Source organism: Cebus imitator, unplaced genomic scaffold (genome assembly GCF_001604975.1).
Source record: "Cebus imitator isolate Cc_AM_T3 unplaced genomic scaffold, Cebus_imitator-1.0 Scaffold197, whole genome shotgun sequence".
NCBI lineage: Eukaryota > Metazoa > Chordata > Mammalia > Primates > Cebidae > Cebus > Cebus imitator.
In genome coordinates this window covers 656,757-671,253 of record NW_016107512.1, presented here as the reverse complement: position 1 = coordinate 671,253, position 14,497 = coordinate 656,757, and the positions used below count along the sequence as shown (strand labels likewise).

The window sequence follows — 14,497 nt, the reverse complement described above, 5'->3', positions numbered from 1 at the left end:
TATTTTTAGTAGAGACAGGGTTTCACCATCTTAGCCAGGCTGGTCTTGAACTTCTGACCTCGTGATCCACCTGCCTTGGTCTCCCAAAATGCTGGGATTACGAGCGTGAGCCACCGCGCTCAGCCCCAAGCAGCTTATAAGCTAGAAATTGTAAACTACTTTCTGTCCCTCACACCCAGTGCATAGACCCTTTATGTATGCCTTGCATGGTTTTGTTACTGTTTTTCAACTGAAGTAATAAAGATTTTTTTTCTTTTGTGACAGAGTCTTGCTCTGTCGCCTAGGCTAGAGTACAGTGGTACGATCTTGGCTCACTGCAACCTCTGCCTCTTGGGTTCAAGAGATTTTCTGCCGCAGCTTCCCGAATAGCTGGGATTATAGGTGCCCACCACCACGCCTGCCTAATTTTTATATTTTTAGTAGAGATGGGGTTTCACCATCTTGGCCAGGCTGGTCTTAAACTCCTGACCTCGTGATCCACCCACCTCGGCCTCCCAAAGTACTGGGATTACAGGTGTGAGCCACTGCGCCCAGCCAAGAATAAAGATTTTTAAGAAATTTCTTTTCTTTTTTTTCTTTTTTTTGTTGAGATGGAGTCTTGCTCTGTCACCCAGGCTGGAGTGCAGTGGCATGATCTTGGCTCATTGCAACCTCTGCCTCCCGAGTTCAAGCAATTCTCTGCTTCAGCCTTCCGAGTAGCTGGGATTACAGGTGCCTGCCACCACTCCTGGCTAATTTATTTTTTTGCATTTTTAGAAGACACAGGGTTTCACCATGTTCGCCAGGCTGGTCTTGAATTCCTGACCTCAGGTGATTCACCTGCCTCGGCCTCCCAAAGTGCTGGGATTACAGGCATGAGCCACCGCACCCGGCTGAAATTGTTTTTCTTTTGACGCGCAGTCTCCCTCTGTTCCCCAGGGTGGAGTGCAGTGGTGCGATCTTGGCTTCCAGCAACCTCTGCCTCCCAGGTTCAAGTGATTCTCCTACCTCAGCCTCCTGAGTAGCTGGGATTACAGGTGTGCGCCACTATGGCTGGCTAATTTTTGTACTTTCAGTAGAGATGGGGTTTCACCATGTTGGCCAGGCCTCAGCCTCCCAAAGTGTTGCAATTACAGGCATGAGCCACCACTCCTGGCCTTTTTCTTTTCTAGTAATGGGGTCTCACAATGTTACCTAGGCTGGTCTTGAACTCCTGGCCTCAGTGATCCTCCCAACTCAGCCTCTCAAAGTGCAGGGATCGCAGGCATGAGCCACTACTGCTGCTCTAAGAAATATTATTTTGGGAAAGCAGGGAATCTAAGGTCACGCTCATTACCACATGGTGTAGCAAAAGTCTGAAGCTAAGCAGCACCTCTTGGGCTTTGTATGGGACATCTGCTATCTACTGTGTCTGGCGCCATCAGCTCCCTTACCACATGTGCGTTGCCATTTATCATGTGGTGTATGCTGGTGTTTTTCTTATATCCAGTTTGTTTAATTCATCAACTCAAAAAAGATTTATTGAACCAGACGTGGTAGTGCATGCCTATAGTCTCAGCTACTTGGGAAGCTGAGGTGGGAAGATCACTTGAGCCTGGGAGATAAAGGTTGCAGTGAGTCGTGATCATGCCACTGCATTCCAGCCCCGGTGACAGAGTGAGACACTGACTCAAAAAATAAATAGGTAAATAAATAATAAAGATTTATTGAACATCTGCTATGAACTGGATACCATCCTGTTTTGGTGATGTGGTGTGGGGGTAGACAAGCTGTAAACAGAATGTGCAAGTAAAATATCTGATATACTAGTGATGAGTGGTAAGCAGAAAAATAAAGCAGTAAAAGAGCATAAGAAGTGTCAGGGCTAGGCAGCTGGCATTAAACATTTAGGTAGGATGGCCAGGAAAGGTTGTAAAAGGAATCCAACTTTTGGATTTCCTGAAGGAAGTGGAGGGAGTGGACTATGTGGATATCCGGAGGCAGAACATTCCAGGCAGATGGAACAGCAAGTGCAAAGAGAACATGTATGCCTGGTGTGTTCCACGCAGCGTGACCAGAGCAGAGTGAGGGAGAGTAGTGGAAAATGGGATGGGAGTACAGATGCTGCAGGGTCCGTGGCAGTCACTCAAAGTGAAATGGAGAGCCGTTGAGGGATGATGGGTTGAGACTAGACCGGAGGGCCAAGGGGTGGATCAGGGAGACTGGGCAGGAGGCTACCACTGTAATCCAGGTAAGAGATGACGAAATTCGGACTGGGGGCTAGCAGCAGAAATCGAGAAAAGGATTGGAGATGTATTTTTGACATGAAATCAACCAAAAGTGGGTCGCAGGTTGGATGTGGGGGACCAGTAAGTTCCTGGAAGAATTGAGTTTGGACAGAGGAGGTAACAGAGGAGGAAAAAAGTAGAGTTTGGAGATATTTTGAAATTATTAGTAGCTCCTCTATGATCTGCTGATGGAGTGTGCGGGATTTGAAAGAGAGGAGTCAGGAATGACACCAAGTGTTTGGCCTGAGCCACTGGAAGGATGGAGTTGCCATTGTCTGAGATGAGCCTGTAGTTAGAGCTAGTTTGTTGGGGAAATATTAAGGTATCAGTTTTGGAGAAGTTGAGTTTAACGTGCCTATTGGACATCCTTGTGGTGTTGCCAATAATGCAGCCCCCGATGTAAAACGGAAATGGAAAACAGGTCAGTTCACAACAGCTCTGATTTGGTAGCACTACCTAGAATGCTGTGTTGAGGGTTTTTTTTTGAGACGGAGTCTCGTTCTGTCTCCCAGGATGGAGTGCAGTGGTGTGATCTCAGCTCACTGCAACCCCGCCTCCTGGGTTCAAGCAATTCTCCTGCCTCAGCCTTCCGAGTAGCTGGGATTACAGGCATCTGCCACCAAGCCCAGTTAATTTTTGTACTTTTAGTAGAGACGGGGTTTCACCATGTTGGTAAGGATGGTCTCGATCTCTTGACCTCATGATCCACCCGCCTCAGCCTCCCAAAGTGCTGGGATTACAGGTGTGAGCCACCTCGCCTGGCCACCTTTATGCTTTTAAGTCCCACAATCACAACTAACTTTTTTTTTTTTTCAGAAGGAGTTTCACTCTTGTTACCCAGGCTGGAGTGCAATGGCACCATCTTGGCTCACCGCAACCTCCGCCTCCTGGGTTCAAGCAATTCTCCTGCCTTAGCCTCCCGAGTAGCTGGGACTACAGGCGTGCGCCACCATGCCCAGCTAATTTTTGTATTTTTAGTAGAGACGGGGTTTCACCATGTTGACCAGGATGGTCTCGATCTCTTGACCTCGTGATCCACCCGCCTCAGCCTCCCAAAGTGCTGGGATTATAGGCGTGAGCCACCGCGCCCGGCCATCACAACTAACTTTTTAAAAAAGGGCTCACCACGTGCTAGCCACTTTTCTATGTATTTTACACAAATCAACCCATTTCATCTTCACGACCTCTATAGGGGATGTGCTACTGTTATTACTATTTTCAGAAAAGGAAACTGAGGCACAGAGAGGTGATATAACTTAGCCAAAGTCACACAGTGAGGGAGTGGAGTGGCAGAGGGGTGTGGTTCTGGGCCCTGTAGGGTCCTCTCCATACACCAAACCATGTGTTTAACATCATAAGCCAGGCCAGCGCTTTGGGAAGCTGAGGTGGGTGGATCACCAGGTCAGGAGTTTGAGACCATTCTGGCCAACATGGCGAAACCCTGTCTCTACTAAACAAAAAAAGACAAAAATTAGCTGGGCGTGGTGGCGTGTGCCTGTAATCCCAGCTACTCAGGAGGCTGAGGCAGAAGAATTGTTTGAACTCGGGAGTCGGAGGTAGCAGTAGCCCGAGGTTGCGCCACTGCACTCCAGCCTGGGTGACAGAGCAAGACGCCATCTCAAAAAAAAAAAAAAAAAAAAGAAGTATATCAAAAGCCTTAGAATGTTTCATAATCTTAAATTGGGAAATTCCACTTCTAGAAATTAATTCACTTCTAGAAATAATCATGAGTGTGCACAAAGTTACTACCACAAAAATATTTTACAGTATTATTTCTAATGGGGAAGAACTAGAAATAATTTAAATTTCAATGTTTGCCAAAATACCTTTTGTACATTCACCTAATGGTATACTATGTACCCATTACAAATTATGTCCTAGAATATTTAATGGCATGGAAAAGTGTTAACAGTATTTTTTTAATGAAAAAAGTTTACAAAACAGTTTGTGATGATCCCATTTAAAATGTGTGTTTATTCATAGAACAAATATTAGAAAAATAAAGATTGATATATTAAATGGTTATTTCTGGATGGCAAATTGCAAATGATTATTTTCTTTTTTTGTGGCTTATTTGTATTTTTGAAGTTTTCTCAAATGCAAAAGAATATTTTATGATATGAAAACTACAATACAATTTATTATAGAAGAAAGAATAATTCGGGCCAGGCGTGGTGGCTCACGCCTGTAATCCAAGCACTTTGGAGGCCAACGCGGGCGGATCACCTGAGGTCGGGAGTTCAAGACTAGCCTGACCAACATGGTGAAACCCCATCTTTAAAAAAAATAAGTAAAAAAAAAATAAAAAAAGAAAGAAGGGCCGGGCGCGGTGGCTCACGCCTGTAATCCCAGCACTTTGGGAAGCCGAGGCGGGTGGATCACGAGGTCAATTGATCGAGACCATCCTGGTCAACAAGGAGAAACCCCGTCTCTACTAAAAATACAAAAATTAGGTGGGCATGGTGGCGCACGCCTGTAGTCCCAGCCACTTGGGAGGCTGAGGCAGGAGAATTGCCTGAACCCGGGAGGCGGAGGTTGCAGTGAGCCGAGATCGCGCCATTGCACTCCAGCCTGGGTAACAAGAGCAAAACTCCGTCTCAANAAAAAAAAAAAAAAAAAGAAAGAAAGAATAATTCGGCTGGGCGCAGGGGCTCAAGCCTGTAATCTCGGCACTTTTGGAGGCAAGTGGTAACAAGGTCAGGAGTTTGAGACTAGCCTGGTCAACATAGTGAAACCCGTCTCTGCTAAAAATACAAAAATTAGTCGGGCATGGTGGCTTATGCCTGTAGTCCCAGCTACTTGGGAGTCTGAGACAGGAGAATCCCTTGAACCCGGAAGGTGGAGGTTGCAGTGAGCCGAGATCGCACGACTACACTCCATCTTGGGCAACAGAGTGAGACTTAGTCTTAAAACAAACAAAAAGAATAATTAACTGAGAAAATGGTTGTCGTAGAACTTACATCTTCTACATAGTGTCATTTCTCTAGTTACTCACTTCCTTAGTAAGGTAGGAGACACTTCCTTAGTGTCTCCTAGGGTGGGAGGACCCCAGTAAGGGCAGGGATCCTCACGGCCTCCTCCCATTTGGAGCATTATTGGAGGTCTGTTATCTGCCTCTTGGTCAAGCACAGCTTCTGGTAAAACTACAAAGTAACCGAAAGTTTGGGAGGTGGAAGAAATGCAACCGGTAGATCTCAGAGTCTGTGCAAGAAACTCATTCAGTGAGAATCTAGTTTCTCCATCCACAGTTTCCTCAAACAGAAACTAAGGCCAATTTAGGGGCTTGTCCTAAGCCAGGCAACCAACTATAACAAGGTGAGGCCATGACTCAATCGCCTTTCCATTCTGTGATATGCTGATTTAGACTAAAGCACTCATACTTTAAAGTGCACAGGCATATAGTTAAAATGCAGATTCTGGCCGCGCGCGGTGGCTCAAGCCTGTAATCCCAGCACTTTGGGAGGCTGAGGCGGGTGGATCACGAGGTCAAGAGATCGAGACCATCCTGGTCAACATGGTGAAACCCCGTCTCTACTAAAAACACAAAAAATTAGCTGGGCATGGTGGCGCGTGCCTGTAGTCCCAGCTACTCAGGAGGCTGAGGCAGGAGAATTGCCTGAACCCAGGAGGCGGAGGTTGCGGTGAGCCGAGATCAGGCCATTGCACTCCAGCCTGGGTAACAAGAACGAAACTCCGTTTCAAAAAAAAAAAGATGCAGATTCTGATTCAGGTTAACGGTGGGCCTGACAGTCTGCATTTCTAACCAGCTCCCAGGCGATGCCCACACACAGGACAAGTGTGGGGTGTGGGATCACAGTTTAACAATGGTGTAGAGTACAGAATCTGGAGAAGGAAGGCCAGCTTCCCAATCCTAGCTCTGCCATGGACCAACTGAATGATCGCGACAGTTGCCTCAGTTTCGGAGTCTTCGTGAAGACGTAGTGAGTCATTACATCGTGAAGCTTTGGAGCAGCGTTCACTAACTAGGTCTGACATTATTTATCGCATTCCTTAGAGCAAGCAGCTGGTGAAGTAGGGTTTGACCAATGAATAAGTGAATGAATGACCTTTGGAGAAAAATTCTTTCCTGGGTGACTAGAGTTCGAGAAGCAAAATGGGAGGGTCCGTGGGTGGGAGGAGGCCCACCTCCTAGAAAGTTCTCTGCACCCGGTGGTCCAGGGCCTGGAGTGCCCGGAAGCTGGCCGGCTTGCGCCCCGCGGGCCAATGGGGCCGCGAGAGGGAGGGGAGAGCGCCCAGCCAGCCCTTTCCGTCCGGGGCGTCGCAGCCCCGCCCCTCAAAGCGTTGCGACGTCCAAGCATTCCACTGTTGCTATATCGTTGCGAGGGGCGGGGCGCCTGTCAGGGAAGCGGCGCGCGCGCGGGCGGCGGGCGGGTTGGGGATCCGCCACATAGTGCCAGCGCCAGCGCCAGCGCCAGACGTGCGCCCCGCGCTCTCCGGACGGCCGCCTGCCTTGGGAATCGCGAGCCCGCACTCCTGCCCTGCCTGTGCGCTGCCCGAGTATGGAGCTGCTGTGTTGCGAAGGCACCCGGCAGGCGCCCCGGGCCGGGCCGGACCCGCAGCTGCTGGGGGACCAGCGTGTCCTGCAAAGCCTGCTCCGCCTGGAAGAGCGCTACGTGCCCCGCACCTCCTACTTCCAGTGCGTGCAGCGGGAGATCAAGCCGCACATGCGGAAGATGCTGGCTTACTGGATGCTGGAGGTACCGCCCGGACGCCCCCCACCCCACTGCTCCCGGCTCTGGACACACCGGGGCCGCCCTGCCGGGACATCCCAGTCACTACAGCAATCTGCAGGATGCTCCGGGGCTAAGACTCCCGGGGCCTGGCCTTTCACTAGGGCACCCTTTCCGGCTGCCTCCCTTGCCTTCCCGAGCCCTAATCGGCTCCTCCCGACTGTGACTGCCAGTCACTTGGCACCCTAACTGAGCCTCTCTTTGGGCCGGGAAAGCGGGACAACGGACATCCTCTCCCCTTCGGCTTCTCCCTCTTCCCTCCCCCTCCTGGCCTTCTCCGGAGAGCGCGCCTGGAAAACCCTGGGCTCGGCCGCCCCCGCCCGGGAGCCGGTTCCTGTGTCTGTCGCGGGGTTCTGGCGGGGAAGGCGGTGGGGGTGGCGCGCGCCCTGTTCCGGCCGACAGGGAAATGAAAAGTGCGGGAGGCAGCGGCAGGAGCCTCCTCCCTTCCCCTCGGGTGCGTGCAGTGGTGGCAGTGATGGGGGCGAGGTCCCAGCTCTCTGGCTACCATGGGTGACCCTTGCGTCCCACTTCCCCTCGCTGTGGGGGAGGGGAGTCTCCGTTTGGAATCCTCCATGAGGAAGGGCTCCTCGGCTTTACCACCTCCACCCCACCAAGGGGAGAGGGGAGGAGGCCGCTCAGGAAGTGGGGTGGCGTCACCTCGGGGAGGGCGCATCCTCCTCCGTTATTGGTCCTTGTCTCTAAGTAGCTTACCCTCTCTCCCGTTTTTGCTCCCTATCCCACTTCACTTCACCGCCCGCCCCCACCCCCCACCGCCCCGCTGCTGTGTTCCCCACGCTCTGGCCCCAGCAGTGACTGTGCGCCCTCTCCCAGGTGTGTGAGGAGCAGCGCTGCGAGGAGGAAGTCTTCCCCCTGGCCATGAACTACCTGGATCGCTACCTGTCCTGCGTCCCCACCCGAAAGGCGCAGTTGCAGCTCCTGGGTGCGGTCTGCATGCTGCTGGCCTCCAAGCTGCGAGAGACCACGCCCCTGACCATCGAAAAACTGTGCATCTACAGCGACCACGCTCTCTCACCCCGCCAGATGCGGGTGCGTGTGTAATTCCCCCCACCCCTGACACGTACTGTCTCCCCACTTTCCAGGAAAAGGAAAGCTTAAGACCTCAGAGGCTTTCTGCCCCCTGGAGAGGGAGCAAGGTGATCAGAGACCTTTGGGAAAGGAATTAGGGTGGAGGAAACAATGGGGAAGTGTGGTGTGATGGTTAGTATCACTCCCGCCCAGGTTTAAGCTGCAGGCAGGCATTAAACCCCCTCCTCCTGACCTCCAGGGGATGCCACTCCTTCCTGGTCTTTCCCCCAGATAGCAACAAGTCAGACTGCATGTCTACACTCACTAGTACTTTGCCTCTGGGTTTACACAGCCACCATGAGTTATTTATTGGCAGCAGAAGGGCATGCCTGCACACCCCCACTGGAGTAGGGGAGTGGAATGTGCTTCATGTGGGGGAGGGGGTTTGCTTTGGTTGAGTCTTTATCCTCATGTGGACTTTGTGATAGAAAAACCTCCCAGAGCAGATTAAAGCCAGGCCCTGATTGCTTTAAGAAGGGCTGATGTATTTCATCCCACCTTCTTTGCCTCCCCTTATATCCCGATATCCCGGAAGGGACAGCTTCTCCCTAATCCTTCCCTGTCTTCATTCTGAGGAACTGGAGCAGCTGCTTTGGGCCTGGTGGAAACAGCTCTCTTTCCCCCTTAGCCAAAGGCCCAAGCTGAGGGACAGACCGGGAGGTGGGCTGCAGCTGCTTCCGATGTGATAATGGTGCCCCCTCCCCCGGCCCGCCCTCTCTGACCAAGGTCTTTCATAACACTGTGGGGAGCTGCTGTCACTCCTGTGGTTTGGGAAGTGGCTCCCTGGGCCTCTTGCTGGAAACTTGGGCTGGGCTCAGGCAGGGCCAGAAAGTCACCGGTTCTGTCCCGTGTCAGGAGCCTGGGGAGGAGGTGAGGGAGCTGCTGGATCTGGAAGAGGTTATTTAGGACATGCAGATTGTCTCCTGGGGGACACTAGGGGAGAGGGTGGGTGAGCTGGCACCTTCCTCCACCTTGCTCTGTGGCCGGCCAAGTCTTCTGCTGACCCTGAGAGGAGTCTCTGGGCCCCATCTCCCAGGGAGGAGGGCAGCAAGCAGGCTGCTGTGATTGGCTGGCAGGGAAGCCAGGGTACTGGGGCCCCTGACTGCTGTGAGTCGAGGAACAGGATTCCTCTTCCTGCCAAGTAGCTCAGAGATGGGAGTAGGAGGCCAGCGTTGGGAATCCAGGAGGCTCCACAGCTCTTTGTGATGAATCTGGTAAATTTTGGCAAGTCTGAAGTGGAGTTAGTTTCCAGGACCAGAGAGCAAGATGTTTTTGGAGGGGTTGGGGCCGGAAGGTAGAAGGGGGACTTCCTCTTTGTGAAAAGATGGAGTTGGTGTGTGTGCCCACGTATGAGGGTTTTTCAGTACAGGCAAAAAGTACTCTTCCCTCTGCCTGAGCTGGGGGTAGAATGTCCAGAAGACTTCCTAGAAGGTCAGGGTTAGAAGAGGCCTCTGAGAACTCCAGTTGGTCCAAATCCCTGTGCAGCAGAGAAGGCTGAGGCCCAAGGAAGGAGGGAAGAGTCCTGCCTCAGCATCACTCTGAGAAGATGAATGTAGAATCTGGGTCTTCTAGCTAGACGAGGTTACCTTAAAAGTCAGGGATGTCACAAACTGAAGCTAAGCACTCCCAGGGGTGTGTTCTTTACCAGTTAACACTGGGATTCTCTGGTTGTCTGAATATGGGGAAGGGTGGACACCTTCCCTCACAGACGACCCCTTGCTTCCCCATAGGGAGGGTCCCACCCCCAGTTGCCTTCCAGATGCTTCCTTAGAAGCTAGGTCCCTTCTGTTTACTGCTGAGTGAGGAGTTGGCTCCTGGGACATGCACTGGAGGTAGAGTTGTAATTTCTCTGCCTCACTGATGGCTCCAGGCCAGGCTGTTTTCTCTGGGGCTCTGCGAGGGTAGGGGCTGATTTGAGAGGCTGACACCTAGGCTGGGGCCAAGAGAGACAGCTGTGGCTGGGGCCTGGAAGAGTTTGGGTGGAGTTGCCATTTCTGCCTCAATAAGGAGTCAAACCCACAAGTTCCTTCCTGAGATACAACAATGAAGAAATCCTCATGTGTGCAACTCAGATATGGGGCCAGGTCTGGGAACCCATGATGAGTGGCTTGGGGTGGAGCTCCCAGCCTTCTCCCAAGACCTAGCGCTGTTAGGTAGGCTTGGGTAGGTGAAGATAGGGCTTGATGCCCCAGGGATCATTTGGATCCATCCTGTCTGGCTTGGCCTCCACCTGTCCTCCTGAAAGTCAAGTGGCTTGGGGCACTATAGGTTCCAGCTAAAGGGGTTGGGGGGGCACTATATCTCAGGAGCCGTCCCTGATATCCTACCAAGGGGATGTGGCTTGGGTTGGGCAACCTACCCTTTGAGGAACCTCAGAAAAGGCTCAGTGGCTGTCATTGGAGGAGTCATACTCCCTCCTGTTGATTCAAGAAGTGTGGACTTGGCTGGGATGCAGAGTTGCAGGGGAAGCTAGTGGTGATCTCCCCTTTCACAAATCCTTGGGGTTGGGAGAGTCAGCTTCATCCCAGAGGAGCCTCCAGTTCCTGGTGATTCTTCGGTATCTGCTGCTTCAGTCTTTCAGCTCTGGCTGGAGAAATCCTCAGAGCCCTGAATGAAGTCAAGAGAAGGCCTGGATTATTGGCCCCTTAAACATAACCAAACAGGATTAAAAGGGATAATCCATGTAAAGCATGTTGTCCTGGCACCTAGTAAAGAATCAGTAAGTGCTCAAAGCATATGCCCCCTCCTCTTCCCTGCCTTGAACTCCATGGTGCCAGGCCTTAAAATTAGAAACAGAAGTGGGGTCTTGGGCTTCAAAAGTGTGATGGGCTTCCCTGCTGTGAGACTTTGAGACTTCTGCTTTACTCCCTCCTCTCTTCTCCAGCCACTGACCCCACCCTTTTCCTGCTTTTCCAGGACTGGGAGGTGCTGGTCCTAGGGAAGCTCAAGTGGGACCTAGCTGCTGTGATTGCACATGATTTCCTGGCCCTCATTCTGCACCGGCTCCCTGTGCCCCGTGAGCGACAGGCCTTGGTCAAAAAGCATGCCCAGACCTTTTTGGCCCTCTGTGCTACAGGTAAGAACCCGGTCCACAATTGTGTCAAATTGGAAAAGTCAGAAGATTTATAAGGGTGAGAGGTAATTAGGAGATTCTGGTGTATACTCTCAAAATTTGTGAAAATTATATCCCCTCTGAGCCCCCAGTCTCAACACAGAAAAGCAGGTCATAATCAGAGCTACTTGGGATCTCAGGCTCCTCCAGTTTGTAGGAGGGACACTGAGGGTATAGAAAGAAGTGACTTGCCCAAGGTCTCACAGTGAATAGTTTGGGAACAGAACCCCAGTCTCTTGGCCTTAGTTGTGTTCCCACACTGGGGAGTGTCTCATCTATTCCCTGGACCCATGGAAACTGGCAGTTGGTCCTGATCTCTAGGAAAGATATTCTTTCCTGTCTTCCTCCCTTGCTGTTATCTTGCCCCACCCACTGCTGGACTTTTCCAGCATGTCCTCTGCCGTATTCATGCGGCCTGGCACTTTCCGAGGAGCTGCAAGTCCACGCTGGCTGTTATCCTTCAAGTTTCCTTGTCTCATGGTTCCCTTTCCTCCTCTCCAAGATTATACCTTTGCCATGTACCCGCCATCCATGATTGCCACAGGCAGCATTGGGGCTGCAGTGCAAGGCCTGGGTGCCTGCTCCATGTCCGGGGATCAGCTCACAGAGGTGCTGGCAGGGATCACTGGCACTGAAGTGGTGAGTGCTGGGCAGCTGGGGAGCGGCCTCTCCATTCATAAAGTAGTGCTGTGCCCTGAGCCTCCAGTAGAGGGAAACCTCCAACCCCAACCTGGTCTCAAGTCCTGGTTTCACACCCTTGGGTCTTTGTAGCTTTTTATCTGCATTGGTCTGGAGAAGGGCAAGTGTCCTGGGTGGGGTGAAGGACACTGGCCCTAGGGGCTCTTTTCTTGCCAAGTGGTGTGCTGGAGTGGGGGTGGGGGTTCGGTGTCAGATGCAGGGCTGCTCTCACACTCCCTTGCCACATCCTCTTGCTAGTTTCTGAGAAGTGAAGAGCGATTCCTGGGGCTGGGCTGTGGCCTAACCTCCCCAGACTTCCCCATGTGTTGGGAGCTGTCGTTCCCCTGCACCTGCCGGCAGTGGTCACTCTTCACTGTTCTCCCATGTTCCCAGGACTGCCTGCGGGCCTGTCAGGAGCAGATCGAAACTGCACTCAGGGAGAGCCTCAGGGAAGCCGCTCAGACCAGCCCCAGCCCAGCGCCCAAAACCCCCCGGGGCTCCAGCAGCCAAGGGTCCAGCCAGACCAGCACTCCTACAGATGTCACGGCCATCCACCTGTAGCCCTGGAGAGGCCCTCTGGAGTGGCCACTAAGCAGAGGAGGGGCCACTGCCACCCACCTCCCTGCCTCCAGGAACAAACCACACCACGTCTGAAACCTGAAGGGACGTTTGTCCCCCCTTCACAAAGCCCAAGGGGTCCGGTCCTACCTATCCCTGCAGTGTGCACTAGGGGGCCGGGCCAGCCATGTCTGCATTTCGGTGGCTAGTCAAGCTCCTTCTCCTTCCTGCATCTGACCAGCAGCGCCTTCCCGAACTCTAGCTGGGGGTGGGCCAGGGTGATGGGATAGAATTGGATACATGCACCAGCATTCCTTTTGAGTGGCCCCCCCACCCCTGGGGGTGCTCAAGTTTTCAACTGCCAAAATGCTCTAGTGCCTTTTAAAGGTGTTGCCTCTTCTAGGGTTATTGCATTTGGATTGGGGTCCCTCTGAAATTTCACGCATGATTGATAGACACGTAGCGGGGGAATAGTCTAGATGGCTCCTCTCAGTACTTTGGAGGCCCCTATATAATCCATGCTGACAGCTGCTCCTAGAGGGAGGGGCCTAGGCCTCAGCCAGAGAAGCTATAAATCCCCCTTGCTTTGCTTAGTGCTCAGCTTCTCCTGTGTGATTGACAGCTTTGCTGCTGAAGGCTCCTTTTAATTTATTGCTTTGAGCACAACTGTAAGGGGATGTAACTGGCCATACCACAAGTGTGTGATAACCCTAGTGGATGCTGTTTTCCTCCCTTCTGCTATGGGCAAAAGGATCTTTGTGGTGGAGGAGCTGCTACAGCCTAGGGTGGGGTCGAGCCCTCTTCTCCTGTTATCCCTCTGCCTCATCCTCCAGCAGGGAAAATGCAGCAGGGATGCCCTGGAGGTGGCTGAGTCCTTGTCTAGAGTGGGAGGCAAGCCCTGTTGACACAGGTCTTTCCTAAGGCCACAAGGTTTAGAAGGGTGGCCCAGGACCATCATCCTACTGTAATATTGTGAAATAAAACTGGCTTTGGCTTCTTGGATTGGTGTGTGGCTAAGTCTATCTCTGGACTGTATGAGGTGAAGAGGTGGAAGTCAATGGTCTAAAGCAGGGATCATTGAGTCTTTTCTATAAAGTGGGGGATAGTTAGGCTTCGTGGGCTATATGGTCTCTGTCCCACAGAGTCAGTTCTGCTTTATAATGTGACCTATGCATTCCTAAAAATCACCATGCCATGCAAAAATTGCACAACAAAAACCATACGTCTCATGGGAAAAATGGAGATTGAAGCACAACACTCAAAAACTTTAAATGAGGCCGGGCACAGTGGCTCACATCTGTAATCCCAGCACTTTGGGAGGCTGAAGTGGGTGGATCACAAGGTCAGGAGATCCACACCATCCTGGCTGGCCAGAGTGGTAAAACCCCGTCTCTACTAAAAAAAAAATATGAAAATTAGCTGGGTGTGGTGGCATGTGCCTATAATCCCAGCTACCTGGGAGGCTGAGGCATTAGAATTGCGTGAACCCAGGTGGTGGAGGTTGCAGTGAGCCGAGATCGTACCACTGCACTCCAGTCTGGTGACACAGTGGGACTCCATTAAAAAAAAAAAAACAGGCTGGGCACGGTGGCTCACGCCTGTAATCCAAGCACTTTGGAGGCCAAGGCAGGCGGATCACCTAAGGCTGGGAGTTTAGGACCAGCCTGACCAACATGGTGAAACCCCATCTTTAAAAATAAAAAGTAAAAACAGTAAAAAAAAAAAAAACAAAAAACAGGAGCTGCCATGGCTCAGGCTAGTTGTTGAGGTGAGGCTATGTGTTCGAGGCTAGCCTGGGCAACATAGCATTCATTTAAAAAAAAAAAAAAAGAGTGACATGGGCAGATCACAAGGTCAGGAGATTGAGACCAGTCTGGCCAACATGGTGAAACCCATCTCTACTAAAAAATACAAAAATTAGCTTGGCATGGTGGCACGTGCCTGTAATCCCAGCTACTTGGGAGGCTGCGGCAGGAGAATCGCTTGACCCAGGAGGTGGAGGCTGCAGTGAGCCGAGATCGCTACCACATTCCAGCCTGGTGACAGAGGAAGACTCCAAAAAAAAA

The 14,497-nt window shown here is 51.8% G+C and overlaps 2 protein-coding genes across 5 annotated transcripts in view; both read left to right on the top strand.

The window, feature by feature from the left end:
* Nucleotides 1–13,433, top strand: part of CCND3 (cyclin D3) — a 120,089-nt gene extending 106,656 nt beyond the window's left edge. Inside the window, exons 1-5 of one of the 4 annotated variants that reach the window (XM_017547264.2) lie at nucleotides 6,569–6,964; nucleotides 7,829–8,044; nucleotides 11,000–11,159; nucleotides 11,698–11,834; nucleotides 12,267–13,433. In XM_017547264.2, coding sequence (XP_017402753.1) covers nucleotides 6,767–6,964; nucleotides 7,829–8,044; nucleotides 11,000–11,159; nucleotides 11,698–11,834; nucleotides 12,267–12,434 — 879 coding nt within the window. In that variant the 5' untranslated portion in view covers nucleotides 6,569–6,766 and the 3' untranslated portion in view covers nucleotides 12,435–13,433. Of the gene's footprint in view, nucleotides 1–6,568; nucleotides 6,965–6,987; nucleotides 7,698–7,828; nucleotides 8,045–9,044; nucleotides 9,298–10,999; nucleotides 11,160–11,697; nucleotides 11,835–12,266 lie in introns of those variants that run through there. The other 3 variants (XM_037745294.1, XM_017547265.1, XM_017547266.2) reach the window with 3 other exon arrangements.
* The window catches only part of MED20 (mediator complex subunit 20), a 37,116-nt gene continuing 25,334 nt past the window's right edge, over nucleotides 2,716–14,497 (top strand). Inside the window, exons 1-2 of the mRNA XM_017547261.2 lie at nucleotides 2,716–2,721; nucleotides 8,659–8,678. The gene's annotated coding sequence lies outside the window, so the exon portion shown is untranslated. The remainder of the gene's footprint in view (nucleotides 2,722–8,658; nucleotides 8,679–14,497) is intronic.